Raw genomic sequence first — 12,791 nt, forward strand, 5'->3', positions numbered from 1 at the left:
TGATCTCTATGCACGATCGATATTGCTCGGTCCACTTTGACTTGACTCGGTACCAGTACTCTCGTAGTGTTCACGTGCACATCAGAATGCAGATTCTACAGTATTGTACTGTACGCAGCGTACTGTACACTGTACTTCAGGACACTAGACCGTATTCTCGTGATTTGCTAATACTGCGCCGTACCACCACAGACAAGAGGCAATTGTACCGCAAAACACACTTGGAAACGCTAGGTAGAGTAGACTGTTAATGGGCTTGACTGCTTGAAGCCTACAGTTATATAATCAGTCATCATTACATCACTGACTATCGTCGTTCGTCTTTCAAAGTCATCTGGTTCGCATTTTTAATTAAAATTCCCAAACTCTGGTCATCACTAACTCATCATGCTGCATGATTTGCATGTAGTTCTATTGTAGAAGTTGACAAGAGTGTGCTGTATATTGATTCAAGCGGAGTAGATTTTCTCTCCTGCTGATTGCCATCAACACGATATCTTGCGCTGTTGCGGTCTACACACCGCAAACGAAAAACTCCACGTATCATACAACGACAGTGGAGAGGTAATCCAACAATCGTGAAGGCAACGATATTCCTCCATCTTAACACTACAGGCTGTAGAACTGGTCGCTTTCTATTGGCAGTAGAAAGACCACTTTAAACACAGGGAAACATGTCGAAAGTTCAGGTAGCCGTTCGTGTTCGACCCTTTAATAAGAGAGGTAAGTGATGATTGCTACTTGGCTTGACAGCAGTTACAGGATGGCACTTTTGCCATTCCTATTTTTCTTACATATCGCTTCATAAACTACCACTACATAGACACATACAGTCAGTTTGTTGCTCGATAGATGGTATATGAAGTTAAATCAGATCCTGTGCTCCGTATCTATTACAAATAGGATTGTCCGTATTCATAACATTCCACTGATTCAACAAAATAACAAATAGACCTAATCGACCCTAGGACTAGTACTGTACTGTAGAGGTATTTCATATTTTAATGTCATAATAATTGAAAAAGAGTGATAGGATTTTCATACCAGTTCATCCAAAGTATACTTTATCCATCCTTTTTTCAATCCATTGCGTTATTTATTCTTCAATAGTCTTTCCTACATACTTGACGATAAATTGCAATATGTGCCGTGTGGTCATTTTGATGAAACGGTACAAGTTTATTTAAGTCAAATAGCCGCTCATATCTTAACCTGAATCATACAGTAGTATTATCTACGAATAATTCCTACTGACACTGTACTAGGTCTGTACTCTGTCGTCAAAATGGTGTCTTTGATGTCTGCGATACTGTATAATTAATGCTAAATACTATTGACAGCCAAGCTGACTATTTATCGGTCTCAGCTTTGCTGCTTATGAAGTAATTTATAATGGATTATTGTTTGAGTACATACTTTAAGTACAAGGTGTTCTATTCTATAACTTTGCCCAGATTCTACGTAGTCGTAGTTACCATTGGTGGTGTGTGTTAAATTGAATGAGCTGAGAGATTTCAGACAGTGATGGAAGGCATTTAGCTAAGGCATTGACGTGTATGAATACAGCAGATCCCTCAGTGACAATATATTGCGATGGAGTAGAACTAGACGGCATATCGTTCTAGACTGAAGTACGCGTATACAAAGTTGATACCAGGACACAATACTTCCAATTTCTAGTTGGCGATTTTCCCACTATTTCTTCCGTTGTTTTATATATAAATTTACAGTTCACACATTTTCAGAATATTTACTCGTCCAATTGAACTCTTGTATGATATTTAAAAACTGTATTAGGACATTATAGTAAAGATGAAGTTTGTTGTAAGAGATCTGAGGATGTAAAATATACTGGTGTAGACTTAAATCACGCCAAGGTGTTTCAGTGCACCTAACTGTATCCGTATACTGTATCAAATGAGGACTAATTGAATAAATACTATAGTTGATCGTGTTGTAAATTATGATATCAGACCAGTATACTTTGCTATGTTGATTTTTAATTTTATATAAATATGATTGTCTACAAATGCAGAGCTAGGCCTCGATCCGGTGAGCGTTGTTGATATGGAAAGCAATCAAACTTTATTGCAGACAGAAGGGTAAGAAACGTATTTAATAAGAATAAGAATAATAAAGGACGCACGTAGGATATTGATTGCAGTTATCATTTGGTATCGTCATAGATTGTAATGAGAACTTCATTACCCAATACAGTATTGCGTCTTCAACTAAATTTTGATTTAAACTGATTCATTGCTTTGTTTGTAAGAATTTTTATGAGGACGTAACATTGATGATCTTAATTGATTAATTAGTTTCCTATAATTCGTGCGTTTAAATTCGATTTGATGATAAAATTTGGGGCCATTTAATGGAAGCGTTTCCGTAATTATACTTATTGTGCTTGTACAAGTAGACAGATCAAAGTCTCGGGCGTTTTTAAGTCAAAAACTGCACACTGCATTCACACATGATCATTTCGTGTACAGTGCAGTATAGTACTGTAAACGCATTCCAAGCTACATACTGTACTCGTTTGTGCGATATACGAGCACATTGTTTTTAGTTAGTCATGGATTGTATCTTAAGAGAATCGAGACGACAATGCTAATACGATATGGGCTGCTACTTTACTGTACTTACATATAAGTAAAAAATTAAAGATGTACAATATAAGGTTAAATGGAGACCGTAGATCTTTGTGAACACGACATTGTTTTGGTTTCTATTTTACAGTGAAGTAGAATGCCCCCCCTACTTAAATAAGCTACTGTACGATTTCACTTTTTTTCCTATCGATATCGATTTCGGCTACCTTGTAAGAAATAGGTTCTGAATTCCTACTCAACATTATGCATGCGTTTACAAAGATACGGAGGTATCTATGATCATGACTTTATGATTGATCACTTCCTTTCACTAAGAATCAATTTCCTTCTCTTCGATTATGCTCTGACGCTAGTAACAACGAAATAAGATAAATAAATTACTGTAATATGTTAAGAAAGCAAGACCACCCGCTGCCTTGATGCCTCTAATTTATCAATTAAGGAAGGGCGAGAGGGAAAATTTAGTCCACTTTAATGACTCACTGCGTTGTAAATTTTATACATGTTGACTAGAACCTATGCTCGTATTATGTCCGTATTTTAATTTTTGACAATCCTATTCATGTACTTTCGTTATAGAACATATATTGAGCATTCGTTGTATATAGACTTGTAATGCTTTGAATGATTGATGAGAGTCATGGCGGTTAATAGGTAGGGAGTCATCTTAGACTGGAAATATTTGACATTCCTTCATGGTACAGCATGTATCATAGCATAAGATGGATTGCATTTATATCCATACAATCACTAGACAGTACTGTAGTTAGTTGAGTTATTCTGCCTAAGTGCATTAAGTACAAAATACAACTTCTGTTATTAGCCTTGGAAAAAGTGAATGAAGGCCACATTGAAGCAGACACTCTTTGAGCAAATACAAGTTTACTGTATACTGTAAGCCAATTTTTTCATTGCTATCAATCAGTTGGGTAAAGACACGTTCGTTTCATGTAAAGCAGACAATCATCACAGCTTGGTACATGATAGTTTCTCGTTTATCAATTTGTCCATGAGTTGGAAAATACGCTAGATTTCCACCTCTATTTTCGTTTCTTCCTCCATTCAATGTGCTGTACTGCAATAGAGTAAAAGGCGTATTTGGCTCAAAGGCTGAAAGCACGTCTTGCTGTCGTTTCATGAACAATGAAGTACGACATATACAGCGAGTGAACTCAGGTAGTACGTGTGCTTGTTGGGTCAACAGGACAGTTCACTAGTGCAGTACTGACGTTGCAACGTCATGTCTGGAACGCTTGAAACATATGATACCATGGCGGTTGTTTTTCTGTATGTCACCCTAAAGGATTGGACAATGCAAGAGGACGGCCTAGGGACAAAGGAAATCCTGGTGCAGTACAGTACTGTACACCGTATACTGTAGACTACAGTACTTTATATTGTAGTGCAATGTACAATATGGATCATACTCTTCGTTTCCAGTATTTGAATCAACATGGATAATAATCTGGTGCAATTCGTGATAACAGTAATAAATCAATCAATAAATATCGACGGCAGTAAATGTCGCCTGACATAGAGTTTGGCAACCAATTAATATACATATATAGAATGCTCTATATTCACTGGATTAATAGTTGCTTGCTTTCGTATCATTGGAATAAGTCATACTTACTGTTATGTCTACAGCGATCATTCGCAATATTGGATTAGCATGGAGCATCTGTCTAAATGTATCCAATAGTAGCAGTGACTATCTGATTGCAAATAACCGTGAAGTAAAAGGCGCGTATTCAGTATCGTAGTTGAAAAGGGACAAAGTGTGGTGGAATAGGAGGCCACAATGATAGATATCCTTGTAAAGTATTGTAGCCTTTTCGAACAATTCTTGCTTAGTTTCACTTCACTAAGTTTTTATGTAATATGCCCTTGAATGTTTTTGACAGGCTTTAAGAGTTAAGACTAGCAGGCAGGAAAGCTGTTTCCTACTGCTAAATCCTTTTCATTTGACAACATGAATTGGAGTGATAATGTCTTCAGTAGACATCACGATCATCTTGTATTGTATACTTCAAGGTCTCAAGCCTATGGTATTTCGATCTTTTGAACAACTCGTTTTTGCTTTCAGTTAATGAATGACATCAAGTAAATACGCAGCACCATACTCTTGAGGGTTAAAACATATTTTAATTAAATTAATTTAATAAACAGTGTACTATAGGTATTAGGTAGTGCTACATCCCTTAATTTTACAAGACAGTGTAGAAATCTCGGATCAAGTCCCTTTCACCTCTTGTATTTTCTTCGTCAAGACAGAGTCTCAAAGTGTTATACAATATAGTAAAGTGTATACCGAAGGGAAATGTTACTACGTAACATTGAGGAGTATTTTTTACATGAAAAAATACATTTCTGATACAATAAAATCAAAATAACCACTCCATCTAACTATAGTATCTAAGTAGATTATGAACTATACCCTGAAGTTATACACAATTAAAGTTGAAAGCCAACGATAGACCTCAGATCCGTATTTAAATTCTTTACTGTAGTGAAGTATACGCGTAACATTGCAATATTATTGCAGATAATAATAAAAATTTGCATCGTATAGTACCGTATTGTACTTATCGTTACATATAATAAGCTAACCACTCCACGGATTGTACATCGGAGCTACTGGCTTTGATGAAGCTCTATTGCCTAATCATTACTCTAAAACTTAAATTTTTTTCTTTTAATATCTTCTATATTTGGTGAAAAAGGAAACCGACCAAGGTATGATAAGAGATAAAAATATTTTATGCGGAGTATGGATATAGATTGTGTTATAGTACAGATATTGTTATAAAATAAAATTATTTCTTGTTACTTCCATCACATTATAATAATAAAGTTATTGTTCTATGTTCTGTGCATCTGCATCAGCAATAATAGTAATATACTGTGCAATGCAGCAAGCTGTTAAAATGGAGTACGATATCATTTAGAATGCTTGTATATTTTTCGTGTTGATGATACTCAATTACATTATCTGAGATATAAAAGGCGTTTATCTCATATCGATAGTTATTCTACTGAACTAACTGTAGATAAATATAATCGACTGACGACTTCGCCTACACTGTACCTTGATATATCAGTTGTATGAAAAAGTACCACGCACGATACAGTACTGAGTTAATTCGTTCACAGTATACTAATTATGTTTGGCAAATTACTTCACCAATATTTCATCCACTTTATATTTAAATTAGCTTACAGCAACTGTACTTCAGTTATAACTTCAGTGAAGCAGCATTTATAGTTCATATAGAGTGAATCACTAAACTAAATGTTACCTCCACATGATACTTTAAATTTAGATATTTGCTTTCGATTATTGCTTTTGGTCCATGGATCCAGATCAGGAAAATAAATTTTCTAGTAAGTACAAATTATTAAATTTGTAATGATAATACTCCAAGTTGTTGTAATTCGGCATGTACTGGATAAGATAAATTGAATACTGTACTATGCACCTGGACGTAAAATGATCAATAATTTATTCAAGATTTTAAATTTCGATTTGACGTTTTCTATATACTGTAGTACGATATGCTTTCTACTCTATATTATTTATTCTGCTTTATGGATCAAGTTTTGCATATATATGAAGTGAATAAATTATTAACTTGCAGGCCAAGAAGTTGTATTCGATTCTCTTGGTATTGGCGTGCTAGAAAATGCATTTGCTGGATACAATGCTTGTATATTCGCGTATGGGCAAACAGGTATTACGATCATTACTATCAATATTGAAACTATCGCTAAGTTATATATTTCAAGTTTAATATATAAAGACTGTTACTTGCGTTTTCTGAAATACTGTAGTTTTAAAGATTTAGATATCTACAAAGCATTATTCACGAAACGAATTGTCAATAATAATGTGCAACTATTCTATGAACATACTTTAGCAGAGGATGCATATTGCCATTATGTGTGTATTTACTTAATGTTAAATGATGCCATTTAGGATCTGGTAAATCATATACTATGATGGGAACAGATACAGATAGAGGTATCATACCCAGGCTGTGCGATCGATTATTCGAAATGATATCACAGGTACCCTTGTGCTTTATTATTTTCAGTAGTCATTATTGCTGTTCATATTAAACTATGGAGTCTTTACAAATTAACGTGTTAAATGTCAAGTTAGTTAAAGGATAACCAAAATGCGCGAGTGCAATCCTGTTTTTTTACTTTTTTTAGAACGAAAAAGATGACTACACTTACAAAGTTGAAGTATCATATATGGAAATTTACAATGAAAAAGTTCGTGACTTATTAAATCCTGCGAAGTAAGAAGCATTGAGTTTAATGATCGTAAATTTGATCTCATTACATATTTAATGCATTGTAAAGCTTATGTTTAATTATTTCATTTACCTTAAACAGTCACAAAAAGCCTCTCAAAGTTCGAGAACATAAAATTTTAGGCCCTTATGTTGAAAATTTATCGAAACTAGCAGTATCTTCTTTTCAGGTAATTATCAGTATTGATTTTTCTTATGCTTGTTTTGCAATCCTTACTTATATAAGATTGTTATTCATGATAAACATACATACCGCATACTGATTTGCTTATAGGACATAGAAAACCTTATGATTGAAGGAAATAAATCAAGAACTGTAGCAGCGACTAACATGAATGCAGAATCAAGTCGTTCACATGCTGTGTTTAACCTAATTCTAACCCAAATAATATGTGATGAAGCTACTGGGGTATCGACTCTAGTTTTAATAAAACATCGTAATATGAAGCAAGTTAGAAAAAACATTTCGAAATTTTAATCATAGGCTTCCGGAGAAAAAGTCAGTAAAGTGAGTTTGGTAGATTTGGCTGGAAGCGAACGAGCAACCAAAACTGGCGCAGCTGGTGACCGGTTAAAGGAAGGCAGTAATATTAACAAGTTAGGAGGATCATTGGATTAATAAATACTTGATACAGTGACAGTCACTAAATACTTCTCACCCCTATAGATCATTAACCACTTTGGGCTTGGTTATATCCGCTTTAGCGGATGTGGTAAGAAATATTGCTTAGCTTTCAATAATTAAATATTTACTAATTCGAGGAATTGATGAAATCTAGGAGGGCAAACGTGAAGGAGGAAAGAAGAAGCCATTCATACCTTATCGTGATTCTGTACTTACATGGTTACTAAAGGTAACAATTTTAGCATTGTGACTTTAATTGTGGTATATCCTTTCTTAGTGCCTTAAGTAATATAACAAACTCTATACCTTTTTTATACTATATAGGACAATTTGGGTGGCAATAGTAAAACTGTTATGGTAGCAACGCTTAGCCCAGCGTTGGATAATTATGATGAAACATTATCTACGTTAAGATACGCCGATCGTGCAAAACGTATCGTTAATCATGCCGTGGTTAACGAGGATCCAAATGCAAAGGTTATTAAAATACAGCTGTCTAAGTTTAGAGGGATTTTATAGTGTAACTTGGCTGTTCACTTTCGCATCTAATTAGATTATACGTGAGTTGCGCGAAGAAGTTGAACGACTAAAAAGTCAATTGCGCGGCACAGGTCTACCAGGACCTGGTAGTAAGAGAGAGATGATGGGTAATCCACATGAGGTTAGAACACTTTAATAAACTCATTATTATACGCATAATATAATTAGCATCCATTCATAGGTTGCTGGTTTGAAAGAAAAGTTAGCAGAAAGCGAGACTTTAATGAAAGAAATGTCATTGACTTGGGAGCAAAAACTCAAAAATACAGAAAGAATACATCAGGTTTCAGTACCGTATTGGAGATCTTATCAAATGTTACCTAAAATTAACCGCTCTAACTTTTTAAATATTTTTTTTTAAAATAGGAAAGACAAGAAGTTCTACAAAACTTGGGCATATCTGTTCAATCGTCTGGTATAGCACTGGAACATGGCAAATTTTACTTGGTAAACCTTAACGCTGATCCCTCATTAAATCAACTGTTGGTCTATTATTTAAAAGAAGTAACTGCAGTTGGAAACTCAAACTCTAGTGTAAGATTTAGAGTTTCGTTCTTATAATATTACATGTCTCGTACTAACACTATAGTACCTAAATTTTTAATCGTGATGTTATAAATTTATTTACAGGATATACAGTTAAACGGCTTAGGAATACAACCAGAGCACTGTATACTAAACGTTAAAGAAGGCGATGTATATGTAAAGCCATTTCCTAATGCTAAGTAATGCAGATACAGTATGTACAGTCTTTTTATTGTTGAAAGTGAAATAATTGAATTGTTTATTTCGTAGAACTTACGTAAATGGTAAGATAGTCAATGAGGAAATGCTCTTATATAATGGCGATCGCATTGTTTGGGGAAATAATCACTTCTTTAAACTTAATTGTACAAGACAACGTCGTAAGTAGAGCATATACAGTACGATACGATAGCTACTATTACTGTTATTTGACATTTAAAATATTCTATATTTGATTACATTTCTAGCCGTAGGCGGTAACAACGTAGACTTGAACATAGTAGACTATCATTTTGCGCAAAAGGAAGTATTTAAGGAGGAATTAAGCGTAGGTTGGTATCGATTGAAACCCTATGGCCTAATTTGGTAAAATAGTTATCGTATCTGTTTTAGCCAATGATTAAATTTCAAAATTTCTTAGATCCAGTCCAAAACGTGATTAAGGAAATTGAACAAAAGTATCATGAAGAGAAACAAGGTTTGTTAAAAGTGTCTAAGTTCACTAACTAAATACTGCACAACGGTAGCTTTCTATTACTGAAATGAGCGTTAAATGAAACTAGCGCGAATTATCCTACTTTTGATAATGTTAAAGTAGTTACTTTTATGCATGAGAAAATTATTATCTAAGACTTAATAATTCTTGTATAGGTGCTTTACAGAAGCAGAAGGAAATGTACGAACAGCAGTTAGAACAATTGCGGAATCAAATGGCCTCTTCAACGCCTAAAAATGAAAAGCACGAAGTAAAGGTCACCGATGACTCTAAGGAAAATGATAATGAAGTACAGCGCACAGAAAACACAGATGTTACTTATGACGAACAACGAACTAATAATGGTAACATTCTCAATCAAGATAATGATGGTTACGAAAGGGCAGAGGTGTACGATGACGAAAATTATAACGAAGAATCTCAACGGGACTGGGACGAAGATAGGTACCTTAACTATTTTATTTACATTCTTTGATACTTACTAGTACACCTCTAAAAACTTCGATTCTTGTAGCGATTTCGCTTTTGAGCAAAGACTTATGAAATTGCAAGATGAACTTCTTGAAGCTAAGGCACTAGCAAGGTACGGACTTAATTTTCTGATAGAGAAATTTTAATTCTTAAATTATAGTTTACGGACTAGCTGCTATTAAATTCTAGGGAAGCTAATACGCTTAGCGAAGAATTAAACAAGGGAACTGAATTTCAAGTTACTCTACAAGTAATAAGCATAGGAATAAGAATACATGCCATGCTTTTTATCTATCCTTGACTACTGATACACACTTAAAATCTATTAGAAGAACCCTAAACTATCGTTCTTGTTGGTTCTAGATACCTACAGCAAGTCTTACCCCGAATAAAGAAGTATATTATCCTATGTCTTATTTTGCATTACAATGGTACTTTATAATAGGTATCAAGATTAATATTTTAATAAAAATTTCTATTTCAGAGAGATGTTCTCGGTTGTGAAGTTTCAATTATAGTTAGAAATAAGAGGAGAGGAACACAAAGTGAGTATATTTTTAATAAATGTTTGAGTGAGTGTTGTTCGATCAATGAATTGGAATCCTTAGCTGTTTCAAATTAAATGTTCAGCTTGGACCGTCGAAAAACTGGCTAATAAAATATTTGATATGAGAGAGCTTTATGAAATCGTTAACGAAGGTCAGCCTGGAAAGGTACAGTGTGCGCTGGAATTCTATCAGAATGTCACGCTTTTACATTTATTACGCTCTATATAAAATCTTTAACTTTTCATCAATAGACTTACCAAGGTAGTGACCCATTTTATGAACTAGAAAGTCACTCTCTGATCGGTGTAGCAAACGTGTTTTTGGAATGCTTACATCACAATGTTAAGCTTGACTATTCTGCACCTATAATCAGTCAACAAGGCGAGGTAAAAATCTATAAAACTATCTATTTATAACAGCAAGCAGCAAGTTTTGTTGCATATTGAATACACCACAGTGCCCTTGAATATGTTAAATACGTGAGCGCTAATGATTTATGATATCTTTCGAAGGTTGTCGGGCATTTAGCTATTGAAATCAATAGAATTGAAGGTTCGATAATTCTTATTATTATTACTTAGTAATAATTAAATCTAACTAGATATTACTGTCGAAAAATAGTTAGGTTAGAAGCTTATTATTGGTTAATTTTAATAGAACCAAAACTGAGAAGAGATCGCGTTGGGAATGCAGGAGACGTAGACGAGGATTTCTTGAATTATTATTATTCTAAAAGTAATCATCCTATTGAAGAGGCACAAGATATGGAATCAGAATCTTATGATGGTCTATGTGTTGGAGACACCATCCAATGCATGGTAATAGATAAAGGCGTATTGTAGTAACTTCATGCTTACTTAAATGACATATCTTTTTTTATTTATAGATAAAAATTAAATCAGCCTCGGGGCTGCCATCCACTATGTCAAACTATGTATTTTGTCAATATACTTTCTGGGATAAATCTGGCACTGTTGTGCCTCCAAACAATCCGATGCAATCTACCGCAGGAAGGACTAGTGATGTTGCATTCAATAACACTCAGGTTTGTTCATTTTTGTACGATGACAGGTGCAAAAAAATACGTTTTGCATAATAAGTTTGAATTGATTAATGCTGCTGTCATTAACCTAAATTAATGCGCTGCAAATAAAATAATAGCAATAGATTTGTTAATTAATAATAAGAGTCCATGTCTTACAATCAAGTACACTAGGACAGATGAAAGACTAGTTTTCTTCTTATATTTTTACTGATTGAGTCCTTCAAAGATTGAGTAACATCTGCTTCGTTTTGCTGATCTTATGATTTGTAGGTTTTCACGGTCGAAGTGAGCGATGATTTCTTGGATTATTGTTCTGACTGCTCCCTAGCAATAGAAGTGTGGGGTCATCGCAGTACGGGTTTCCTTAGTGGATTGTCAAATGAATTAGCGGATCAAGTTGAACAGCATAAGCCGAAGACGTTGAAGGAAAAGTATGCAATGAACTAAATAGACATTTACTCAAAAGAGTGACTATGGATACAAAACTTTTTGGACAGTTTTTCATAGATAGAAACTGAAGCCCTAATAGAAGAATAATTTCGTTTTATATATTAAGGTGGTATGATTACATACATCAAGTCGAATTATGGGTTGAGATTTTAGAAATTAATGATGACGGTGAATACGTCCCGGTTGAAGTACTTCCTCGATCCGATAACTTAAGCGGAGGAATTTTTCAATTGCGGCAAGGCTTCGCAAGGCGTATGTTCGTAAAAGTGAAAACTGTTAAAGACAGTGGTGGCCTACCGTTGGCTATTGAGTCTATAAAGTCAGTAAGTTTGGGTAGTATCTGTTCGAGGTCAAAGTTGCAAAAGAGTATGGACAGCTTTCAAGACAAAGATCTTGTTAGGTAATTGATGATCGGAATTATTCCTACTACTGACACTGTTAATGATTAAATAATATGATATTGTAGACTTAGGGAAAAGTGGACAGCTGGTTTGATGAAGAAACGAGAGTACCTTGATGAACAAATACATGCGCTAATTGGCGTAAAAGGTAATAATACAAAATAATTGAAAAAGTACTGTATATATCGTAGTAAACATAAATTAATTTCTTTCTTATTTTCGTTTCGTAATGTGTATTAGATAAATCTCCAGCTTCAGCATTGCGAGAAACGTCCTTGATTGACGAATGGGTCGCTCTCACAGAAGAACGTAACGCGGTCCTGGTTCCAACTCCAGGGTCTGGAATCCCTGGTGCTCCACCAGCTGAGGATTGGTAAGCTGTTTTAGTTCAAGCTGATTTAATGATGCTAGTCTTAATACAAACTATTTTAAATAGGAAACCTTTGCCAGGAATGGAGGATGCTATACCAGTCATATTTATGGATTTAAGCAGTAAGATATTCTACTAGTCACTGGATATTAGTTTTTGATGATTTACTA

At 34.5% G+C, this 12,791-nt stretch overlaps 1 protein-coding gene across 1 annotated transcript; it reads left to right on the forward strand.

Moving 5' to 3' along the window:
- Window positions 1–674: 674 nt before the first annotated feature.
- On the forward strand, window positions 675–12,416 carry TRIADDRAFT_50560 (uncharacterized protein; the record flags this gene model as incomplete). The annotated part of the gene is made up of 34 exons (XM_002114153.1): window positions 675–723; window positions 2,036–2,102; window positions 2,740–2,775; window positions 3,538–3,541; window positions 5,936–5,996; window positions 6,251–6,343; window positions 6,589–6,680; window positions 6,828–6,916; window positions 7,014–7,101; window positions 7,206–7,340; window positions 7,416–7,528; window positions 7,599–7,644; window positions 7,711–7,785; window positions 7,881–8,033; window positions 8,110–8,185; window positions 8,294–8,379; window positions 8,463–8,630; window positions 8,727–8,821; window positions 8,892–9,001; window positions 9,095–9,172; window positions 9,262–9,318; window positions 9,492–9,780; window positions 9,851–9,919; window positions 9,997–10,057; window positions 10,171–10,203; window positions 10,292–10,352; window positions 10,438–10,550; window positions 10,607–10,741; window positions 10,868–10,907; window positions 11,049–11,053; window positions 11,242–11,400; window positions 11,671–11,831; window positions 11,957–12,250; window positions 12,317–12,416. The coding sequence occupies 34 exons, from the start codon at window positions 675–677 to the stop codon at window positions 12,414–12,416; spliced, it is 3,291 nt and encodes a 1,096-aa protein (XP_002114189.1).
- Window positions 12,417–12,791: the final 375 nt, after the last annotated feature.

The sequence above is a fragment of the Trichoplax adhaerens genome, genomic scaffold, assembly GCF_000150275.1.
Source record: "Trichoplax adhaerens TRIADscaffold_7 genomic scaffold, whole genome shotgun sequence".
In the NCBI taxonomy this organism is placed as follows: Eukaryota; Metazoa; Placozoa; class Uniplacotomia; order Trichoplacea; family Trichoplacidae; genus Trichoplax; species Trichoplax adhaerens.